This window comes from Mauremys mutica, chromosome 2 (genome assembly GCF_020497125.1).
Source record: "Mauremys mutica isolate MM-2020 ecotype Southern chromosome 2, ASM2049712v1, whole genome shotgun sequence".
NCBI classification, from domain to species: domain Eukaryota; kingdom Metazoa; phylum Chordata; order Testudines; family Geoemydidae; genus Mauremys; species Mauremys mutica.
In genome coordinates, this window is record NC_059073.1 from 176433345 (window position 1) to 176454660 (window position 21316).

At 42.3% G+C, this 21316-nt stretch overlaps 1 protein-coding gene across 2 annotated transcripts in view; it reads right to left on the bottom strand.

The window, feature by feature from the left end:
- Positions 1–19284, bottom strand: part of SLC39A6 (solute carrier family 39 member 6) — a 33450-nt gene extending 14166 nt beyond the window's left edge. Inside the window, exons 1-7 of one of the 2 annotated variants that reach the window (XM_045005793.1) lie at positions 18900–19284; positions 15946–16563; positions 13790–13970; positions 13363–13532; positions 5522–5734; positions 4406–4472; positions 1313–1690 (exon numbers count right to left, since the gene is read on the bottom strand). In XM_045005793.1, the coding sequence (XP_044861728.1) occupies positions 1313–1690; positions 4406–4472; positions 5522–5734; positions 13363–13532; positions 13790–13970; positions 15946–16554 (1618 nt within the window). In that variant the 5' untranslated portion in view covers positions 16555–16563; positions 18900–19284. Of the gene's footprint in view, positions 1–1312; positions 1691–4405; positions 4473–5521; positions 5735–13362; positions 13533–13789; positions 13971–15837; positions 16564–18899 lie in introns of both variants that reach the window. The other variant, XM_045005792.1, reaches the window with a different exon arrangement.
- Between the last annotated feature and the right edge of the window lie 2032 nt (positions 19285–21316).

The following is a 21316-nucleotide window of genomic DNA, read 5'->3' on the forward strand; positions in this document are numbered from 1 at the left end:
TTAAATCAGAAGCTCTCCTGTAATATTATATTATGAATTGGATACAGAATGTGTGTTTGTCCACATAATTGAAAAATTATTCTGAAGTCCAAAGAAATACTTATACACTATCACTTATTGTAACCCTTCCTCATGCGAACAAGAAAAAGGAATTCAGCTCGGCAATGTGATTTACAGTAAAGCTACTGCCTTTGAACTGACTACAGTGCATTGTTGCAAATGACCCAACATTAAAAATGAATCCAACATCTGTAGAGCAATGAGCGCATCTAGAAAACTGTTAGTCTTCCATGATCTTGACTTGTTGGAGTTGATTACTCATCTAAAAATATTTTCCCCCCCATCACGATCTTACTTTACATCCAAAATTCTCATTATCCATCTTGCTAGAGAAAGGTAGGGGACAGCCAACCTGACCTCACTTGTCTAATGTCCAAAATGCAGAGTTGCATATATGTTTTTTGTGAATAGCTCATTAAATCTTTCCAAGGAAACTATAGCATTCCAGTATGACAGAACTGAAGGAATAGAACATGCATGAGAAAAGGAATAGGGACACGAACAAACCATGCAGGAAGAGGAGATATTGTTATACATTTAGACAAGCTATGGTTTAAAAAAAAAAAGTCACAAGACATACATTAAAACATTGAATCAAAAAGTTTAGGAACCCCTGCCTTAGGGACTCTGGACATTTAAAGTATGAATCCTGATCTTGGTGAATGTCAAATGAAGCTTGAGGAAAAATATGAAAGCTGATGACCTGATTAAAATGAAAACTGGAGACTACTATAGACAGGCTATATGAGTGAGGACATGGGATCACCTATCTTTATGAACACAGCATAGGGAGAATTAACATCAAGCCTGAAATCAGTGGGTGCTGCTGGGTGCTCAGCACTTTTGAAACGTGAGGCCAACTACTTAGGCACCTAAATTCATGATTTAGGTACCTATCTTTAGGCTCCTAGTTTTGAAAATCTTGGTCTGATCTTTTGAGTGTAAAATAATTAAAGCAATATTTATAACTTCCCATCGTCTGTTTCTTTAAGAAATGTTATCTGGTCATTATCCTTATACCTTTCTCAGTTGCAGCAAATAAGTCATAGTTTACTGTTTGGCACTAGCTATCCAGGTTTCCAATCTGTAACCTTGACTGATCAATTCAAAACCCACTAGCAGATCACTGGCTAATTTATCAAGGCAAGACTCTTATCTGATATCTTCTCACTAGAACATAAGTGGCAGCAGAGAAACAATTTTACCTTGCTGTTATTACATGAGAAGGCAAAAGAATTGTATTAACACTTACCAATGGCTAAGCCATCACTGAAGTTGTGTAGTCCATCACCCATAATCACCATCCAGGCTAGAGTAGCTATCCCAGCATCCTTCAGCTCTTCGCGTGAGTAGCGCTGACTGTGGCTGTGTGGATGATGGTTCTGGGTATGATGGTGATGCAGAATATGATGGTAGTCATGATGATGGTGACTGAGATGATCTGACTGTCCAAGAGTGTCATGTAAATGTGAATGACATTTATTTCTACACCCCCTGGATACATATTCATTGTCAGCTTCCTCTTGATGGGAATGAGCTATCATGACTTCTTCTTCTTCTTGTACCACAGGTTGCTGAGAAATGAAGTGTGATGGATCTTGTGACTCTGTCCCTAGGTAACCTTCAGGCCCTTGTAAATAAGAAAATAAATAAGATTACATAACAGTACATAAAAAATAATCACATACAATGTTATGTTACAATAAGAGAAAAGCAAGGAAATTCAGAATTGAGGCTGACACTCTTTTCTACTGTGACTAAGTATGGCAATATTTTGAATGACTTTCCACAATACTTTCCTTTTAAATATCATCTCGAATGTCCCTAAACTCACCATGAAATTCTACAGAAATGTTACAAAATTATAAAAAAAAGTCTTAACTTCTAACTCGTCTCTAAAGACTCATTTCCAAAAAACCAAAATCCCCACAAGTTATACTCTGGTGATCTAACTTTTCAGCTCATAATATATATTATTTTTATAGCAACAATAGATTATACCATATTACATATTAAATCATTTGCTAGTTTAACTATTTTTCTTAAGCACAAATGTGTACAGTTTTTACTTTTTCAACTTGCACAATTTGACTTGTAGACCAATTGTTTTGAAAATTAAAAGTCTGAAATCACATTGTGTGTACTTTTCATGAATTTTAGGCTGAATTATAAGCCACCAAAATCAGAGAAGTTATATTAGAAGGATCAATTCTGGCACTTTTTTGTGATGATACAGAGGTAATTAATCACTACATGCAAATCCATAAGTCTGAACTTCCAAAAAATAGTCAGACATATGCAGAGAAGAAAAGTATGTAATACAGAAGGACATAGCAAGTGTATCAAACGTTTAATGTCAAGCTAGGTCAGTTAAATTAAGAATTGGCTCTAACTGGCACTTCAGTTAAATTCTTTACCTGCAGTGAGTGACACTGAAAGAAGTGCACAATTCTTTTCTGTCTTTGGGGGAAAAAAAAATTTAATTTGCAATATAATCCTGAAACAAAAGGCCCATTGACCTCAGCACCAATGGGAACTGGTTTCTGCAAATAAGATATGATCCGTATAGCCACATGAAAACTACAAATGCGGATCAGTAAAACTGAATTCCACCGTGATACCTATGCACATAATCTCAGATACAGAAGAATTCTGGTTGAGGCTACATGATCATGCAGGACATGCAAGACTGAGCCAACATATGAGCTTTTATGTATTCTCAGGAGAGTGTGGGCTACTGTCTAATCAAATAGATATTAGTATTCTGGTAGTTATGGTCAGCGTTAGATGCTTGAGGTGCTTAAAAAACAAGAGACAGAAAATCGGAGAAAAAAATGCAATTAAAAGAAGCCAGAGATAATTTATCATGCCAGAAACACCATCTCCTGTTAATTACAGATAAAAAGTGCTGTCTCCAGATAATATGATTGCAGGAGATACACCCATGTGACTTGGGGTCTCTGCAAACTGAAAAAAGTTTCTTTTTTAAACTATGACTATTTTGGTACTGTTCTACTCGGTGAAGCAGTTCATACATTGTGACTCCAAGAAATGCTTCCGAGATGGTGTTTTGCTCAAGAATCTGAAAAATGAGTTAAAGCAATAAAAGTGAAAGTAACCCTTCTAACCCTGAACATAGAAACAGAAATAAACCCAAATCCCCATTTATTTTTTTCAATTTTCTGCTATTGGGTATATAACTCAGCCTTGCAATAGGATCAAGAGGAGAGAGTGGAAGTCCACAGGGGAAGTAACAGAGGCATATAAGGGCACATCTTAAAATCTCTAATGGGGTAAGTGGAGAACACAAAGTCCAAGGTTTAAAGGAGCGAGGCACAGGTGCATAAGTCAACTTCATCTATGCTTTCAATCCACCAACTTCAGTGGGCTTTCACAAGGATGTGTATATTTGTTTTCAGACAGAACACTGCTGTACTTTGACAAATTTTTGACATGAACTCTCCCCCAGCAAATACCACACTAATATGCAAAACATTTTGTAATGATATTTTCACCTCAGAATCGCTTTAATCTCACTCTTGCTGAGATGAGGTATTTTGATCACACTATAATTTAAAACCCAGAATGAGATTACTTAATGTTAATCACACACATGCCCTGTTTACTCCTACTTTACAATCCAAGTGCTTATCATAGTGGATATTTCAGTAGCAGAGCACATAGTACTGAAAAGCAGCCTATAAAAATCAAAAAGCTCAATGTTTTATTGTAAACTTGTACCAGAAGATCTGGACATTTGGTGGCACTCTTGTTCCATGAAATTAAGGTGTTCTCATTAATGGTCTGATTTTGAGAAATGCTGAATACCTGCAGCTTCCCTCTCCCCAATTAACCTCATTTAGAATTGTGGGTGCTCAGCCCTTCTGAAAATCAGGTCGTCAGGCATTTGAAATATGTACGCTTGAGACACAGACTCTTAAAAATCCTTCCTCCATAGAATTACAGGTACTATTAGTCTAGAAATTGGTAGATGCATAAGCATCCTAAACTTCTGTAGACAGAAGAGCTTAAACAGAACAGTTTTGATTTCCAGTGCTCAATCCTGGATCACAAGGGTAGACGCTTAAAAATTCAAAAAGTACATGGACTACTTCAAACTCCTATCAACATTAAAAAAAAAAAGGTTAAAAATCAAGTTACTTAAGGTCAACCCGCTGCATACCAATGTGTATCAAGTTTTTGTTTCAGGAAAGATGTAATTAACCTAGCTACATTGCAATCCAGCCAACGGTAAGTGAAAGGATCAATGAGCCTTCAATACCATAGAAAAGATTCTTTACCCTTTTGATTGATACAGTTGTGCAATAGTATTACTGAGACTTACGATAATCTGCATCTAATTTTTCTTCATTTGTTGAAAACTTCTTACTTTCTGCATCTTCATTTTTTTTCTGACTCCAAAAGAAAAAATCAAAGTTATAAATATTTACTTATTTTTCATGATATACATGAGCAACACACAGTATATTTATAAAGTTATGCAGCATGAAAAAAATCAAGAGGACAGCATGGAAATACTCTTCCTGATTATGCATTCTTTGGGTACTAGAATGTCAGCAGAAGCAGAGTAAGAAGCAGAGTAAAAAGGCAAAGAATTAGCTAGGGTACAGAGGAAAAAAAAAAGTCACAATGAGCAGGCATAAGTATTATTTATACAGAATTACACAGTTCTACTTTATAGTTTATACTTTATACTGTACCTGAAACACCTCTAAAGCCTAACAAAATGCCATTTCTTTTCCGCTGTTGTAGTGTTTAACTCGTACTCAAATTTTAAAGAAATGTCTCATTAAAACATGATGAAAACCAAGCATCTGCTCTGCCTGGGAACTATTTGCCCAGAGTTACCTTACAAAGAGCAAAGAAGTTGAGCTGTAGTTATGGAGACTGATCCTGCCACTCATGAGTATTTCTCACCCATTTTTACACTGGGCAGCTTGCTACAGTGGACACCATTTTGTAAAATATCAACAATTTACGCCCACAGTAGTTAGAATAGGAATAACACCAATGATGTAAGTGTAAAGACTACCATAACAATCCCAGCATAGTAACCGCTTGGGATTTTTGGAGGGAGGAGAATGGTGGGGGATTTTGTTGTTGTTTTAAGATGGCACTCACTGTAGATCAGGTCTTTCACTGTAACTTTAAGATAAACAATTAAAAGATGCAGACTGAATTATCTGTGTGTGTAAGAAAACAATTAACAGAATTCTTCTTTGTAGGAATATAAATACACATCTACTCTGAAGGAGTAAAGATGGTTAGGATCACTCAAAGTATACTTCTATAGACTTGTAAGCAAAAATTGAATTGTGAGCACATTCCTCATTAGCCACCAAATCTAATCAACAAGCCGCTCTCTACAAAAGACAATTTTAATATCCACAGACACTAATATTACATCGTGCAATGAGGCTTCAAAATGTAATTTCCCTACCTTTTTCTTCTTGTCTTTAAACTGCTTAATTAAAGTGATCAAATGCTCAGCTAGAAACATGAAATACAGGCCTCCAAGGGCTGTCAGTCCCTTCCATGTGGAATCCAAATAAGCAGTTTCTTCTACACTTTGAAAGACAAGATGCTTGAACAGGGCATCTTTATTTTGTTCAAGTAAAGGTTTCTCGTGGTGATGGTGATGATTTCCATGAGACTAAGGGGGATTAAAAAGACAAAAATTCAAGTTCTACTAATTCAGAACAAATTTCAATACAACAGAAGAAAAAAAATGAAAGATGTGCTCTGCGGCTCATTTTTATTGACTCCAGAGATGAATCTTATTACTTTCTTAATGTGAGAAAGAAATATAAATGAAAACAACTCAAAATGGATTAAATGGCCATAATGTTTGTGGGTAAAGGGAAATATTTAAAGAGTACATGCAGACCCAGCCGTCACCCTCTACCAAGTATGTATATGCACCTTTCATTATAATGGTTTACAACATTAGGATGCTCTTGCTAAATCTTCAGCTAGTAGTGGGGGCCCAGACCACCATTTTTACTGCCTCATCTTTAGCTGACAAAGAAGCTAGGAAAATTCCTTTCTAATATGGACCACGCAATAATGACCCAAGCCTTTGTCTGCTCTCCACAGAGGACCCCATCTCTGGCACTCTCCCTCATTGGAAGGTTACTAAAAACAGAGCTGGGCAGCTTTCAGGGCAGGAAAGAAAGACTTCTGCTTAACTTTTGCATGAGTTTGTCTTATTCATGAAAATTCTGCTGCCAATATATTTTTGAGGTGGCAGAAGTAATTTTGTTTAATGTACATGTTGATTTAATTTATGTTTTGAAACAGAAAACCATGTTCATTTCCTATGACAATAAATAAATGGCTGGTTAAATAGAGCAGAAAGGATCAAAACAGCCATCTGCTAGCTAAAAAAGATCCCCCAACTGAGGCAGATTAGTGTTAAGGTGAAAAATGAATAAACCAGCGGACAGAAGCACCATTATGGAGATTGAATTTTAATACCAGGGGAAACAAAAGTCTAGGTATTACATTAAAAGTGCTCTAAAAAGACTATCGATTAGCACTAAAAAAATCAAAACTGCAGGCAAGTCTCATCTTACGCTGGGGTTAGGTTCCACTGTCAGCGCATAAAGCGAAAATCGCATATAGTCAAAATTACATTGAGTGTCATGGTGGATGGAATCGCCCACACTACAGGTACAGTATTTAAACTGTTATTTTTCTTTTTTTGTTTTGTTTTGTTTTTGCCAACCGCACAAAGCTGAATTCGCGCATGTTAAATGTGCATAAGATGAGACTCGCCTGTATTCCCTTTCCCATTGTGTTGCAGGTATGCTGGATCTAGGACAGCAGTTAAACAAGTCAACTCATATCAAGACTACTTTGGGAATAGAGTGTGGAAGTTATTTTGCATTATTTTGTTTGGGTTTTTTGGGGGGCAGACATCCAGAGAGAATAAAATGACACCTATTGAAGAGGACAAAATCATAAGGGAAAAAAATTGATAATAAGTTTACTAATTTTCACTCTCAGTTGTATAGTAGTAAATTTTAAAGATGGAGATAAAAATTCTAGATTATGTGTCTGACCAGATTTAATTCCTTAGGTCAAGTTTCGAGATAGAGGTGCATTCCCCTAAAAGCCCCAATGCATTCCTAAAGTAGAGTTTCTTGTGCAGTATGAAAGAGGAAATCCCCTGAGGCCCAGATTCACACCTGATATAAGCATGGTACAACTCCCATAAAACACTCTGGATCAAATAGTGACAAACAGTTTAAGCGGGTTGGAAAATGGCTGTAAACTAGGGCCTGGTCTACATTGGGGGGGGAGGGGGAGGAGTGTCGAACTACCTTAGTTCGACTGACTTACCTGTCCTGATGCCGCGGGATCGAAGTCTGCGGCTCCCCCGTCGACTCCACCACCGCCGTTCACGGTGGTGGAGTTCCGGAGTCGACGGGAGCACGTTCGGAGTTTGAACTATCACGTCTAGATTAGACGCGATAGTTCGAACTCCGAGAAGTCGAACTCTCCGCGTCGACCCGGCGGGTAAGTATGGACCTACCCTAGGGCTGTCAAGCAATTTAAAAAATAGTGGGATTAATGGCACTGTTAAATAATAATAGAATACCATTTCATTAAATAGTTTTGGATATTTTCTACATTTTCAAATATATTGATTTCAATTACAACAGCATAGAAAATGTACATTACAAATATTTGCACTGTAAAAAAAGAAATAATATTTTTCAATTCACCTAATACAAGTACTGTAGTGTAATCTCTATTATGGAAGTTGAACTTACAAATGTAGAATTATGTACAAAAAATAACTGCATTCAAAGAATAAAACGATGTAAAACTTTAGAGCCTACAAGTCCATTCAGTCCTACTTATAGTTCAGCCAATCGCTCAGACAAACGAGTTTGTTTACATTTGCAGGAGATAATGCTGCCCACTTCTTGTTTACAGTATCACCTGAAAGTGAGAACAGTCATTTGCATAGCACTGTTGTAGCCAGCATTGCAAGATATTTATGTGCCAGATGCACTAAAGATTCGTATGTCCCTTCATGCTTCAGCCACCGTTCCAGAGGTCATGCGTCCATGCTGATAACTGGTTCTGCTCGTTAACCATCCAAAGCAGTGAGGACTGACGCATGTTCATTTTCAACATCTGAGTCAGATGCCACCAGCAGAAGGTTGATTTTCTTTTTTGGTGGTTCGGGTTCTGTAGGTTTCTGCATTGGAGTGTTGCTTCTGAAAGTATGCTCTACACCTTGTCCCTCTCAGATTTTGGAGGGCACTTCACATTCTTAAACCTTGGGTCGACTGCTTTAGCTATCTTTAGAAATCTCACATTGGTACCTTCTTTGCGTTTCATCAAATCTGCAGCAAAAGTATTCTTAAACTGAACAACATGTGCGAAGTCATCATCCAAGACTCCTGTAACGTGAAATATACGGCAGAATGCGGGCAAAACAGAGCCAAAGACATACAGTTCTCCCCCAAGAAGTTCACTCACAGATTTAATGAACGCATTTTTTTTAATGAGCATCAACAGCATGGAAGCATGTTTTCTGGAATGATGGCCGAAGCACAAAGGGGCATAATAATGTTTAGTATATCTGGCATGTAAATACCTCGCAATGCTGATTACAAAAGTGCCATGCGAACGCCTGTTCTCACTTTCAGGTGACATTGTAAATAAGAAGCAGGTAGCATTATCTTGCATAAATGTAAACAAACTTGTCTGTCTTAGCGATTGGCTGAACAAGAAGTATGACTGAGTGGACTTGTAGGCGCTAAAGTTTTACATTGTTTTGTTTTTGAGTGCAGTTACATTAAAAAAAATCTACATTTGTAAATTGCACTTTCACGACAGATTGTGCTACAGTACTTATCTGAAGTGAACTGAAAAATACTATTTCTTTTGTTTGCCATATTTGAAAATATTTTAAATAAAAATAATATAACGCGAGCATTGTCAACTGTTCATTCCGTGCTGTGATTGAAATCAATATATTTTAAAATGTAGGAAAACATCCAAAAATAAATTTCAACTGGTATTCTATTGTTTATCGGTGCGATTAAAACTGATGGTTAATTTTTTAATCCTTATTACTTTGGAGTTAATCACGTGAGTTAATTGCGATTGACAGCCCCAATGTAAACATTAAAGTAGCGTAGCTTGTACTAAACTAACATTAAGTGTGAAAAATAAACATATCTTGAACATCAAGGGTCACAGGAACACAAAAAGCAACTTTCAGGAGGGTGCAAGATAAAGCAAAGCAGCCTGATAAAAGGGTCAGAGCTGTTTTTAATCATCACCTGCTTTTCCTGCTCCAATCCCTGGTGTGAGAATTACTCTTAATTTACCCATCCACCTACCCACCCACTGAATCCCAAATCTATGCAAGTTCTACTACCTTAATATATGCACCCAAGTTCCTGTCCCAGTTATGACATTGCTGAATTTAGGCCAGAAGGCTAGTACTTAGTAGCACTTTTGTACACGAGAAGAGTGCTATTGGAGGTTCTTATGAAGAAGTGTATAGGAATTAGCATCAGTGCTGCTTTTGTTGCTTCTTTTGAAAAATTTCAAGTTAAGATACATTAGCAACCCCTTAACTGCAGCAAAAGTATGGTTCAAGCATCATTGAGAATACTGCTTTCACAAAGCCAGCCTTCCATAAGGTTTGTAAGTAGAGAACATACAATGAAGCACGCTGGATTTTTAGGATACTTGCCCCCCAGCACAGAGGCCAAGAGACAAGTGCCTCCAGAATTTCAGAAACAGTTCAACAATATAATTAACTGAAGGAAAAACCTACACATACAGAAAGTAAGGCTTTCAACTCACTCCATAACACTTCGTTTTACTGATGGTATGTACCACAGGGTTGGACTGTCCCTGTACTGTAAGTCCAGCTCAGACTTCCCTAGAGGAAGAATTTTATAGTGATCTTAGTCCAGTTTCATTCTTGACCTAAGTTGAGTCTCTTCAACCCCATCACATGGAATAAGTGGCTGGTACTAGTCCTCTCCAAGTGCTGTGTTCCCAGCATTTCTCAGATGCTCCATTCAGAGGATAAGCAGTGTCAGCATTTGAATGTTGCAATTATCTCTCCCCCTGACATTGGAAAGAGATAATGGAACTATTTCTATTTCTCAAAGAAAATCAGGAGGTGGGGGAAGAGGGTGAAAAGAAAAATTCAGAAAGGATTCTAAATTACTGATCTACAAAGGCAACTTGTGTGTGAGGGATTGAGTAATGTACAAGAACGTTGCAAACCAACGCATGATGGTACAATTGCATGCATTGTGAGGAACCCTAGGTTAGATCAGAAACAGCAGCTACAGTTTTACAAAGATTATTTGAAGGTAGATCGGGGTTGGCAACCTGCGGCATGTGTGCCAAAGGCGGCATGCAAGCTGATTTTTAGTGTCACTCTGCTGCCAGCCAGGGTCCTGGCCGCCGACCCTGCTCAGCCCGCTGCCTGCCTGGGTGAACGGAACCCCAGACCGGCAGCAGGCTGAGCGGGGCCGGGCCCCGGTTGGCATGAGCCGGTGGACAGAACCCCAGACTGGCAGCAGGCTGAGCCGCTCAGCCTGCTGATGGTCTAGGGTTCCGGCTGCTGGCCTCTTGCCAGCAGGGTCCCCGCCACTGGCCCCGCTCAGCTGCCGGCCTGGGCTACGAGCCCCCCATGCTGCTCACCTCGCTGCCTGTCTGGGGTTCCAGTCGCCAGCCCCCTGCCAGCTGGGGTCCGGGCCTCCAGCCCTGCTTAGCCTGCTGCAAGCCGGGTACCGGCAACGGGCCTGAGGCTCTGCTCCTGGCCTGGGGCTTTGCAGCCACCCCCAGCTGTGGCCCACTGGCCCCACCCTGGGGCAGTGAGGGGTGCAGACAGGGACAAGAGGGGGCATAGCTCAGCACCCCCATCTTAAAAATTGTTCCAGGCTTGGATATTTTTAAGTCCTGGTTTTCTGCTTATATGAGACCACATCTGTGTTTGACCTTGTGCGTGCCCTCTGTCGCCATTCCCCCCCCCCGCCCCCGTGAGAGTTGAGGGTACATTTGACAAAATGGCAGCTCCTAAGAAAGCAAAGTTAGATGTCCGTTCATTTCAGCCTTCTTGGACAGACGTTTGGATTTATTCAAAAGAAGGACTGTGCTGTTTGTGCTTTCTGTTGTGAAAATGTTTGTCGCACATCAAGTGTTCGACATTTTGAAAAAGCACGAGAAAACCTTTCTTGATGAAGCAGACAAGACAATCAAAAAGGCAGTAGCAGGATATGAGACGCAAAGTAAAAATCAAGCTACAGAAGGAAGTTACAAGATTGCACAGTGCATTGCAAAAAACGGAAAGCCGTTTACAGATGGGGAATATATAAAAAGTTTTTTCTCAGCAGTTCAGAGATTTTGGTCAATGATTTGCCAAATAAAGATACGATCATATCTAAAATAAAAGAACTGCTTGTCTCTGCCAGAACAATTGAGAGATGCATAAGCAAAATGGCAGAAAATATTAAGGAAAAGCAGACGACTGCATTAAAAAACACAGCAGTGTTTAGCGTTGCAGTTGATGTGGAATGTTGTTTATATCCACGCTCTCATTTGGCAGTTGTTGCAAGATATTGTGCTTCCGATTAAATCCAAGAGGAATTTTGTTGCCTAAAACCCCTGCACGGCACAACAAAGGGGGAAGATATAGTGGAAAGTTTTGTAAACCATTTTGAAGAACAAGGAGTTGACATCAGAAAAATATTTTATGTGACAACAGATGATGCTCCTGCCATGGTCGGAAAACAGAAAGGATTTGTTAAGTTATTTGAAGATCAAATTGGCCGCCCAACAGTCAAATTTCACTGCATCATCCATCAAGAAAACCTGTGTGCTAAAATTTCTATTTCAGAGCTTAATAATGTGATGCATACAGTGGTGTGAATTGTGAATTTCCTTGTTGCTCGATCTGCTTTGACTCACAGACAGTTTCAAGCACTGCTAAATGAGATGGACAGTGCTTATAACGACATTCCACTTCACAGCAACATTCGGTGGCTAAGTCGTGGCAAGGTTTTGGTGAGCTTTGTAAACTGTTTTTGATGCAATCAAGGCCTTTTTGTTGGAAAAAGGACAAAACTACCCCAAACTGGATGATGACAATGGCTGCGTAAGCTCATGTTTCTGACATCACTGCTCACCTAAACAAATTCAACTTCTGTCTCCAGGGTGCAGGGCAAATGGTTCTGGATCTTTTTGAAGTCTGGAAGATTTGTTGTAAAACTAGCAGTTTTTACTTGGGATATTCAAACTTCTACTTTCTGCTACTTCCAACTCATAAAAGAGCTATCGACACGTTGCACTGTCAGTGTCGATGAGATTGGAATGTACACGCAAGAACTGGGATCAAAATTTTCTGACAGATTTCAAGATTTCCAGCAATTTGGCCCAATGCTTTCTTTTCTAATTAAACCTGAAAAGTTCAATGAAAGCGACTTGGATTTGTCTGTATTTCAGTGGATGGGTGCTGAAGATTTCGAAATGCAGCTCATTCAGTTAAAAAGCTCAGAATTGTGGGCATCAAAGTTCGTAGATCTGTGGAGTGCAGTTGAAACTACCGAGAGAGATCATGGGGTCTCTATTTTGACCTGCTGGACATCCCTGCCAGTGAAATTTAACTGTTTGGAAAAAAAAATTGTGTTTGCAATGCTTTCAGCATTTGGATCCACATACCTGTGAAAACAGGTATTTTCACACATGAAATCTGTCCTCTGTCCCTCTCGGAGCTGGTTAACAATTGATCACTCAGAAGCCTGTGTGCAGCTTAAAGTATCCAAATGTGGGCCAGACATTGGAAAACTTAGCAAGGAAAAGCAAGGGCAAGGATCACACTAAACTGATAAAATCTGCATTTTAATTTAATTTTAAATTAAGCTTCCTAAACATTTTAAAATCCTTATTTGCTTTACATAACAGTTTGGTTATATAATATAGACAGAGCGAGAGACCTTCTAAAAACATTGAAATGTATTACTGGCACACGAAACCTTAAATTACATTGAATAAATGAAGACTTGGCACACCACTTCTGAAAGGCTGCTGACCCCTGAGGTAGATAATCTTTTCTTATTAGGTTAGTACAAGTTTTCATTAATGTCAATAAACCACTAGGTTTGGTAGACAGCCAAAGCTAGTGTTAGTAGGCTTCCTAAAGCGCTTAACATTGATAATAAAGTAATAAAGCCATATTTCACTAACATTTTTCAAAGTTAAGATGAATGATTTAATATGAGTAAAAATACTTACATGTGGAAGGAGATGTAAAAAAGCATCTCCGCTCAGAGTCCCAACAGCCAGTGACACAAGGAAACTTAGAAGAAACTTGAAAAATACACGATTCATCAGAGGTATCAATATAACACCCAATAAAGAAAGAAAACTGATGATGGAGATTGATATAAAGCCACCAATCCAAGCTGGTAAGAGAAATACAAAATATATCAGATGATGCTTGCTTTCTTCAAAACACTGATTTAGATGTTAATAACTAAGAAAATCCCCAGGATAAGGGTGTCTAGAAAGAACTCTGTACAGCACATAGAAAAGTTAAGTATCTAAGAAAATAAATAGTTTAGAATCTAAATATTTATATTAGCTATAAAAAAAGCAAATTTCAAATTGGAATGATTGTTGGTAAGATTTATTCTAAATATAAAAAGAAATTAAAACCTACCTATTTGCAAAGAATTGCTTTTTGGAGGGCTTTCAGCCTTTTCACTAGCTGCATGTATTATGCAGAATTTGCCATCAATCTGGTTAATAATTGCTGGACAAAGATAGCTGAATTCTGTAGCAGTCAACAATACTTGTGTGCTTATTCCATGAGATGTCATCAGTTTTGATACATTCAAGCACTGCAGAAAGAAAAAACATGTTTAAGATTAAGAACAGAAGTACTATCACATCCTAGAAAAACTGCAAGAGCAGTCCAATACCAGTTCAAAATATAGTAGCACCTCCCAAAAGTAGTGAAATCAATTTTAGCCAAGGTTGGTAACAAGCTGACTTTAGCTAAATAAACTTTTGCAAGTTTTATTCTGAAATAAGTGTCAATGCACACGCACCAAAATAATTAAACCTATCAGTTCACACCTTTTGTTGTTTCTGTTCAAATTTGTGTACAGATGGAATCAGCCTCTATTCACTACACTCTAACCAAGACGACAGCCATCACTGAAGACTTTGAAATCCAATCTCCCTCAAGGTTCTATCCTTTCTTCTGTCTACAATACATGTTGCACACAGCCTGAGGGAGGTGGACAATGTATAGCAGTATGTTTCTTGTTCCATGGGCTAGCCTCAGCCTCTGGACTAGAGGGGTAATTGGACAACACTGCCAGTTGGATGCATGAGCTGTCTCATTCTTAACTGAAGGAAGACAGAAGTCATGCTGGGGGAAGAAGTCATATGTATGAGAGGCTCGCAATAAATTGGGTTTTAATAATCTGTGCAACAGTTCCAGTGAAAGGTAGTAGTGGGATGAATATTTACATACTACTTTAATAAAAACCAGATACTTCAAAATTAATTGGACCTATAATCAAAAACAGAAGTCTTCTTTTTGGGAAAAAAGCCTTCCATTTTACATAAGAGGACAATGAATGACAACTACCATGTCCTTACTAAGGGCAAGTTTACACTACAGTGCTACATTGGCACAGCTGTACCGATGCAGCTGTGCCACTATAGCGCGTCTTGTGTAGCACTCTCCCATCAGCCTAATTACTTCACTTTAGTGAGAAGCAGAAGCTACATCAGTGGGAGACATAGTGCCAGTGTGGACAGCGCACAACTTGTGTCACTTGGAGGAGGATCATTTTTCAGGGACAGAGATGCAAGTATCTATGACAACTCTAATTACAGAAATAAAGACTACTTAGACAGTTTTCACCAGAGAATGAGAATGTTTTACAAAGGTGATTATTCCCATTTTAAAAGGGAAAGTTAGGCACAGCAAGACTTATTTGCCTGATCACAGAGCAGTAAGCCACTTGCAGAGTGGTGAACAGAATTTAGGGCTCCCAACCTGTAGAATACAAGTTAATACTAAATTATATTTAGCCGAAGATGATTAGAAAATATACATAATGAAACTTGCATAAAATCCATACTTAAGTTTCAAGGCCTCTCACTGATTTCTATGTAGGATGAATTACTTTCTGTCCTAGCCTTTTACTTCCAGCAGAAAAATGTAAGCCTACTTGGAATAAGTTCAGCACCATGTATGGTTATAGAAATGAAACTTTCAAAGAGTATTAAGTATTTGTTTTTATTTTTTTTTGTTTTGTTTTTTTACTTATCTACTCTTTTCTACGCCATAAGAAAACTTAATTGTTTTCCTATAACAAGCATCAAAAACTTTCACATACTTGTGTCAGAAGTTAACTAGTCTTAAAATGTTCTCCTAAAGAGAGAAACCAGAAGGGGAAAAAAAAATAAAAATAAAATATTACAACCCAGTGTACAAACCAGAATGCACAACTATCCTCTTGTACCTTGGCACAACATTGATGTAACATTCCTACTGGAGTGTAAAATTATTACATAGCAAGATTATGCCTGTGCATATTTCAGGTTACACACACACACACACACACACACACACACACACACACACACACACCTCCTAGAAGTTAAATGAATGTCTATGGAAGACAAACCATGCTAACACGCTTGTAATGGGCATATGCCCCCAAGAAGAGTACAGAACACTAGTCTCACCTCTTGTGTATTTTGGTTTTTAAATTTAGAATACATGTAACTTCCTCTTTCAGATTCCCTTAGGGAAAGAAGTGATTCATTAGCTTTTCCATTAACAAGTAAACTCACACTGCTGCTTTCTGTAACATTCATGGCACTGGGGCTGGTTAGACTTGTATGAACAACAGGCTTCACTTCTCTGGTTTCTGAATTCTGTAATACAGGATTGCCATCTGTAGCAGTGGTGTTGGTAGATGCAGTTATTCCCATAACAGTGTTTTTGTTGCTTATCAAGTTCTGCTTGTGCTCAGCATTTTCTACTCTTTGTAATTCCTTTGCCTGACCATTACTAGGATCTTTATTTACGCCACCAGATTCATGATTTGGGCAATCTGTTCTCTCAAAGTTTTTAGTTAGCATAACATGGTTATGATGAAGATGGTGATCATGATCGTGGCCAGTAGTGATCCTTTTCACTTTATCTATTCCTATGTTTTCCAGCAACTTTCTAAATCCTTCAACAGTCAAAGTATTGTTCTCCCCATAACGATGGAAAAGTTCCTGAAGGTGATGCTTCTGCATAAGTGTTGCCAATTCAGTGTTGATACCAGCTGCCTTATCTAGAATGAATTTCTCAGAGGTCTGTGCAATAGTAGCCAGCTCTACTTCATGACGGTGACTTTTACAGAACAATATGGAAAATGACAAAAGAAAGACCATCAGCAGCTCATTCTCCATTGCAGCTTCCTGTAAAAAAGGAATGACAAGAGAAAGTTGAGACAGCACATATGTGCTGTAGTGCAACTCATTGGCTAATTTAGCTGACCTGAATTATTACCAGAAAAGGTGCAACAGCAAGAGGAATATTTTAAAGTTAGTACTTGGACAGATCCATCAGTTGAAACCTGGCTTATATTGGTTTAGCTTGTTGGTAAATTTACAAGAGGCAAGCTAAACCAACATAAACCAGTGAGAGAGAATCATCACACAAAAGTTCAACTAGTTTAACAACATTGGTTAAAGTTACATTGGTGCAACTTTTGTTTAGAACAGCCCTGCAAGATAGTGTTTGACCAAACTCAGCATTGCAGTATGAGGGAACTGTGCTGCTGAAGAATTTAGATCAGTGGTTTGCAACCGTTTTTTCTGGCGACCCAGTTGAAGAAAATTGTTGATGCCCGCAGCCCAATGGAGCTGGGGATGAGGGATTTGCGGTATGGGAGGGGCTATGGGATGGGGGTGAGGGCTGTGGGGTGGGGCCAGGAATGAGGGGTTTGGGAGAGGGTATGGGTTGGGGGGGGGGGAGGCGGCTCAGGGGAAGGGCTGGAGATTGGGGTGCAGGTTTACCTCAGGTGGCTCCCGGTCAGCAGCACAGTAGGGGTGCAGAGGCACGCTTCCTGCCTGTCCTGGCACCACGGACCACGCTGTGCCCCAAAAGCGGCTAGCAGCAGACCCGGCTCCTGGGCTCAGGAAATGGCCAATGCGAGCGCGGAGCCGGTTCTGGGTCAGCGCATGGGGGCCCCCCCTGCCTAGGAGCCAGACCTGCTGCTGGCTGCTTCTGGGGCACAGCGCGGTGTCAGAACAGGTAGGGACTAGCCTGCCTTAGACGGGCAGCACCGCTGATGGGACTTTTAACAGTCCAGTCGGCAGTGCTGACCAGAGCCGCCGTGTCCCAGTCTCTTCCATTTTGCAACCCAGTTCTGGGTCGCAACCCAGGGTTTGAAAACCACTGCATTAGATCAACGTAAAAGCAAGATCCTGAACTCCTCATCCTTAAGACGTCATGACATACCTAGTAAGAGTTAGAGTGTGAATTCATTTTCTACATAAATTAAGACTTATTCCTACATTTGGCCTAACTTATACCTGTAGTTTCATTTTGATACAATAATCTCCGTTTTTTTAAAACGGTTGTGTAGTATTGCTGTGAGCTATTAAACATTACCACATTTCACTCCAAAGGTGCAGACAGAGATAAATGACATAGAAACTATATACAAATGTAAGTTTGAAAGTTCCTTTGGTCCTTTATAGCAACTTCTTGGTCAAACATTTGTAATGTTTTATGCAAAAGGGAACATTTAATTGTCAAATGAAGTATTTATATGCTGCCTAACATTTTAAATCATTATTATGTTGCAGCAAAGACTATACACATTTTTTGAAGCCTGCTATTGCAAATAATTACACGTAAATGTACAGTTACTCCTGTGCTGATTCCCACTAACTATAATGAAATGCCATAAGGTAGGAACTACCGATTCAGGCCCTTGAACTCTGATTCTGCAAACACTTAAGCTCGTGCTTAATTTTACACATCATGGGACTACTCAGATGCTTTATTTGAAGCCTGTGCAGGAGCACTTGCTGTATCAGAATCTTAGTTTAAAAGTAGACAAAGTGTTTACTTCATATTGTGGAGAAGTTGCCCCATATGTTCCATGGATACAGAACACTAAATACTCAGTTAAGTATCCCATTGAATATGGACAACAGTACCTTCAAACACTTAAGATTTGTACTTCAAAATTAGTGTCCATTTCTTATCAATCTAATGCAACTTCCCTCCAATTATCTCCAGTGCCCCGGACCAATCCCCTACTGCATCGGGGCCATTTCTAATATTAAACAAATTGCAAAGAGATGAAGGCAGCCCTAGAAAGATGCGTGACTAAGACGACACGTTAACTGCACACATGACAAACAACAGCGCCGGGGCTTGGGGCCTATCACGGAGTGACCCGGCCCCGGGCTCGGCGAGTAGCTCGGGGGCGGCCCGGAGAACAGTGCAGCTCTCCGCACCCAGCGGGAGTGTGCGGGGCCGAGACCCCCACGCGGGCAGCCGGGCGGGCTGGGCGCTGGGGCACGTCCCCAGGCAGGAGAGCGGCCTCCGAGGGGCTCCGCCGCGCCCATGCGCCCCGCTCAGCCATCGCCCCTTGCCCGCCTGCGGGGCTCGGGGCCGGGGGCTCGCGGGAGCCAAAGCCCGGCACAGGCGCGCGCCAGCCCCACCAGCCCTCGCGCCCCCCCCCCGGGGGAGTCACGGCCCCGCCTCCCCTCACACCGCTCCGGCGGGGACAATTCACCTCGGCCTGCAGCGGCCCGGCTCCTCAGCGCGGCCCCGCCGCCCCTTCCTCTTCCGGCGTCGCTCACAGTCCCCGCGGCACTGGGACCGGCGGAGGCCAGACCCGGCCGGCCGGGCAGCCAATCAGGATGTAGTGGAATGTCACAGGTTGACTCCGAGCCAATGGGCACAGGAGCCGCGAGCCCCGTCCCCTGGCGGCGAACGCAGGCCAGGCCAGGCCACGCGCCGGGCTAGGCGGCAGTTGAGTGAGCGGCTCAGGTTACGCGCACGCGCTGCCCTGTCCCGTTGGCCCTGATGCCCGCGCGCGCCGCGTCCGGGCAGTTCCGTGGCGCGAGGTTCGGCTGCTCGCGCGTCTCGCTCGGCAGCCGTGGACGGGGGCAGGGCCGGAGACCCCCCTGGGCGGCGGTTACTGCCCGGGAGACCCCGCGGAAGGCGGAACGGCCCCAGCGCGGCTGGGCTGGGACTGCCCGGTTACGTGCCGCGCTCCGGCGGGGCCCCTCGCCCCAGAGTCCGGGCGGGCGCGGAGGAGGAGAAACCTGCCTGGGGGCGGTTCCGCTGGGTGGGGGGCGCCGGGGACCCGTTGGCGGCTGCCTCGCTGCTGCGCAGGGCGCGGGGGGAGGCGAGGCGCTGAGGCAGGGGCGTTATAAGGCGCGGGGCGACTCGCGGCGCCGTGGGCGCGGCCGGTGCGTGGGAGTAGCCGGCGCCTGCTGATCTCACCCTCCCGGCAGCCAAAAGACCGGAGGGGGGAAGCTGAGCCCCGCCTCGGCGGCCCGCCAGCGCCGCACCCCAGCCCTGGCCGTCCCCGGAGCCGCGGGGTGCAGCTCCGCTCTGCTGGTGGGCTGGTCCCTGCGCTGTAGGCGGGCTGCGGTGCCGCTCAGGTCCCGGTTCCACATTCGCCTTTGTAACCCGAGGGTTGGACTATGTTCAGTTTAGGGTGACCAGGTGACCCGATTTTACAGGGACTGTCCCACTGTTTGGGGCTTTTTCTTATATAGGCAGGGCCGGCTCCAGAGCCCAGCGGGGCAAGCACCTGCCTGGGGCGGCCCTTTCCCGGGGGGGCGGCAGGCTGGGCCGGCGGACCTGCCGCAGTCATGCCTGCGGGAGGTCCACCGGAGCCCCGGGAGCAGCGGACCTGGCGCAGGCATGACTGCGGAGGGGACGCTCGGCCGGCGGCTCCAGAGGATCTCCCGCAGGCATGACTGCGAACGGTTCGCTGGTCCCGCGGCTCGGCTGGGCCTCCCGCAGGCATGACTGTGGCAGCTCAACCGGAGCCGCCGGACCAGCGAACCGCCCGCAGCTGTGGGAGGTCCAGCCGAGCCGCGCGACCAGCGGACACGCCGCAGTCATGCCCGCGGGAGGTCCGCTGCTCCCGCGGCTTGGGGGCGCCTCCTGGGCATGACTGCTTGGGGCGGCCAAATTTGTAGAGCCGCCCCTGTATATAGGCTCCTGTTAGCCCCCCCCCCAACCCATAAGAACGGCCGTACCGGGTCAGACCAAAGATCCATCCAGCCCAGCATCTGTCTACCGACAGTGGCCAATGCCAGGTGCCCTAGAGGGAGTGAACCTAACAGGTAATGATCAAGTGATCTCTCTCCTGCCATCCATCTTCATCCTCTGACGAACAGAGGCTAGGGACACCATTCCTTACCCATCCTGGCTAATAGCCATTTATGGACTTTACCACCATGAATTTATCCAGTTCTCTTTTAAACATTGTTATAGTCCTAGCCTTCACAACCTCCTCAGGTAAGGAGTTCCACAAGTTGACTGTGCGCTGCATGAAGAAGAACTTCCTTTTATTTGTTTTAAACCTGCTGCCTATTAATTTCATTTGGGGACCCCTAGTTCTTGTATTATGGGAATAAGTAAATAACTTTTCCTTATCCACTTTCTCAACATCACTCATGATTTTATATACCTCTATCATATCCCCCCTTAGTCTCCTCTTTTCCAAGCTGAAGAGTCCTAGCCTCTTTAATCTTTCCTCGTATGGGACCCTCTCCAAACCCCTAATCATTTTAGTTGCCCTTTTCTGAACCTTTTCTAGTGCTAGAATATCTTTTTTGAGGTGAGGAGACCACATCTGTATACAGTATTCGAGATGTGGGCATACCATGGATTTATATAAGGGCAATAATATATTCTCAGTCTTATTCTCTATCCCCTTTTTAATGATTCCTAACATCCTGTTTGCTTTTTTGACCGCCTCTGCACACTGCGTGGACATCTTCAGAGAACTATCCACGATGACTCTAAGATCTTTCAACCCCTTTCCGATTTTACACACTTGCTGTCTGGGCACCCTAGTTCAAGTCAAGCTGCAGTTGTGTTTTCCCCAGTTTAGATCCACACCTCCCTGAGGCAGAACCAACTCTGACAACTCAGCAAAGCCTGACTTCAATATTGTGATGTCTGCAC